This window comes from Mandrillus leucophaeus, unplaced genomic scaffold (genome assembly GCF_000951045.1).
Source record: "Mandrillus leucophaeus isolate KB7577 unplaced genomic scaffold, Mleu.le_1.0 Scaffold174, whole genome shotgun sequence".
In the NCBI taxonomy this organism is placed as follows: Eukaryota; Metazoa; Chordata; class Mammalia; order Primates; family Cercopithecidae; genus Mandrillus; species Mandrillus leucophaeus.
In genome coordinates this window covers 3,598,227-3,600,646 of record NW_012101743.1, presented here as the reverse complement: position 1 = coordinate 3,600,646, position 2,420 = coordinate 3,598,227, and the positions used below count along the sequence as shown (strand labels likewise).

General features: G+C 47.6%; 1 protein-coding gene across 7 annotated transcripts in view; it reads left to right on the top strand.

Annotated features, from left to right (window-relative positions):
• SEPT6 (septin 6) overlaps positions 1-2,420 on the top strand; it is an 80,621-nt gene that overhangs the window by 42,974 nt on the left and 35,227 nt on the right. For all 7 annotated transcript variants that reach the window (XM_011977159.1, XM_011977162.1, XM_011977164.1 and 4 more), the window contains one exon: positions 1,456-1,617. In XM_011977159.1, the coding sequence (XP_011832549.1) occupies positions 1,456-1,617 (162 nt within the window). The remainder of the gene's footprint in view (positions 1-1,455; positions 1,618-2,420) is intronic.

The following is a 2,420-nucleotide window of genomic DNA, read 5'->3' as shown; positions in this document are numbered from 1 at the left end:
GGATCATAGGCATGCGCTACCACACCCGGATACTTTTTATTTTTAGTAGAGACAGGATTTCACCATGTTAGCCAGGCTGGTCTCAAACTCCCGACCTCAGGTGATCCACCCCTCGGCCTCCCAAAGTGCTGGGATTATAGGCATGAGCCACTGCTCCCGGCCTGATATATGTTTATGGTGTGTCAATGGGGACTTGGCGAAAGTGCCAAGGAGAATAGGCTCTGCCTGCTGTTTCATCTTGGCAAGGGCATTGACCCCTCTGCCCGCGAAAGACTTCAAGGGAGGTGCCTCCAAGGTTCAGTCTTTCTTTGACCCACCACCTGTGTGGTATCAGCCTTCAGAGGCACTCCTAAGCCAAAGTGCAAAGGAGGCAGGATTTATCTTTCATGTCTGGTGCTCCCAGACTCCCCTTTCAGAGCCCGGGGCCTGAGTGCCACCTATGCCCCCCACTCCCCCACCCCCCTGTTGAAGTCTCTTGGCAGGAATGATTATGCTCTCCATGTCAACTTGACCTTAGTGTGCTCTGTCTCACAAACACGCGTGCATTTCAAGTTTCTTTACCTTCTGACAGTAAAAGCCTTGTCCCTTCTTGGAGCAATTTCAAGGATTAGGGTTCAGGTGGACTGAACTTTTGGTTGGCATTAGGCCTTTCTCCTGATGCCTGAAATTGGGCATTTATACTGCTTTTCTTACTCAGAAATTAATCATGAGACTCAGGCAGTATAATTCTTTTTGCATAAGTCTCAGATCAAATTGTAACTAGAGGTTCTTCCTCATCTAACCGAGTTGGTTATTCAGTGTCTCTTGCCAGAAAGAGAGCCAGGTGTACATCCTCGCTGAGCACTGTCCTGCCTCCTTTCCCTGCCATCTCTCATGTGGGTCCATATCACACCCGGCTGGGGCTAGCCAGGACTCGATGGGTTGGAACAATTTACTGTTAGCAAGAAGAGGCCACCTCTCCCCTGTCAGCCACAGATTCCCAGCTATCACCTTTCTGCTTCATATCTCCCAAGCAGTAACCTTGATACCAAGATATCATACAGCTCATCAATTTGGATCTGAACTGGTAGACAGCTCATGCTTAAGACTATGGACTTAGGAATAAGGCTGAGTTTGGATTTGAATCCCAGTTCTGCTACTTACCTGCTCCATGGCCTTGGACAAGTTACTTAACCTCCCTATGCCTTAATTTCTCATTGGCAAAATAGTAATAATACCTCCTGGAAAGAAGGGTTATTGTCAGGATTAATTGTGCTAATTCATGTAAAGCACTTAGTTCAGTGCCTAGCACAGTTAGTACTTGTCGTTTATTGTATTGTCATTTGGCTACAGAAGCGGCCAGTCCTTGACCACTGGGCTGAGCGGCTCCCTCTGGCAGCTGGTGGAAGTCTTAGGTGATGCTGCTATCAGTTGCAGGTTACCAACAATGACCCCGCTTTGCCCTCCTCTCCCTAGGTGAACATCATCCCCATCATTGCCAAAGCAGATGCCATTTCGAAGAGTGAGCTAACGAAGTTCAAAATCAAAATCACCAGCGAGCTTGTCAGCAACGGAGTCCAGATCTATCAGTTTCCTACAGATGATGAGTCAGTAGCAGAGATCAATGGAACCATGAATGTGAGTGGGAGCAATTTCCTGACCATTTGCTTTTTATGATGATTATCATTATTTTAATTTGTTTTAGAGACAGAGTCTTGCTCTGTTGCCCAGGCTGGAGTGCAGTGGTGTGATCACAACTCATTGCAGCCTTGAACTCCTGGGCTCAAGGGATCCTCCTGCCTCAGCCTCCCAAGTAGCTGAGATTACAGGTGCATTCACCACACCTGGCTAATGTTTTAATGTTTTGTAGAGACGGGGTCTTGCTATGTTACTCAGGCTGGTCTTGAACCCCTGGGCTCAAGCAGTCCTCCTGCCTCGGCCTCCCAAAGTACTGGGATTACAAGTGTGAGCCACCACGCTGACCCCTTTATTATTATTATTTTACCAAAGAGCAGCAAAACATCTTCACCATCCATCTTAGTGTAGTTAACTCTTTTTTTTTTCTTTTACTCTTTTTTTTTTTGAGACAGGATCTCATTCCATTGCCCAAGCTGGAGTACAGTGGCACAATCTCAGCTCACTGCAACCGAGAGATGTTATTTTTAAATATCAGGGTGTGCTGGGCATGGTGGCTCAGGCCTGTAATCCCAGCACTTTGGGAGGCTGAGGCGGGTGGATCACCTGAGGTCAGGAGTTTGAGACCAACCTGACCAACATGGCGAAACCCCGTCTCTACTAAAAAATACAAAAATTATCCAGGCGTGGTGGTGTGCGCCTGTAATCCCAGCTACTCTGGAGGCTGAGGCAGAGGTTGCAGTGAGCCAAGATTACGTCATTGCCCTCCAGCCTGGGCGACAGAGCGAGACTGATCTCAAAAAAAA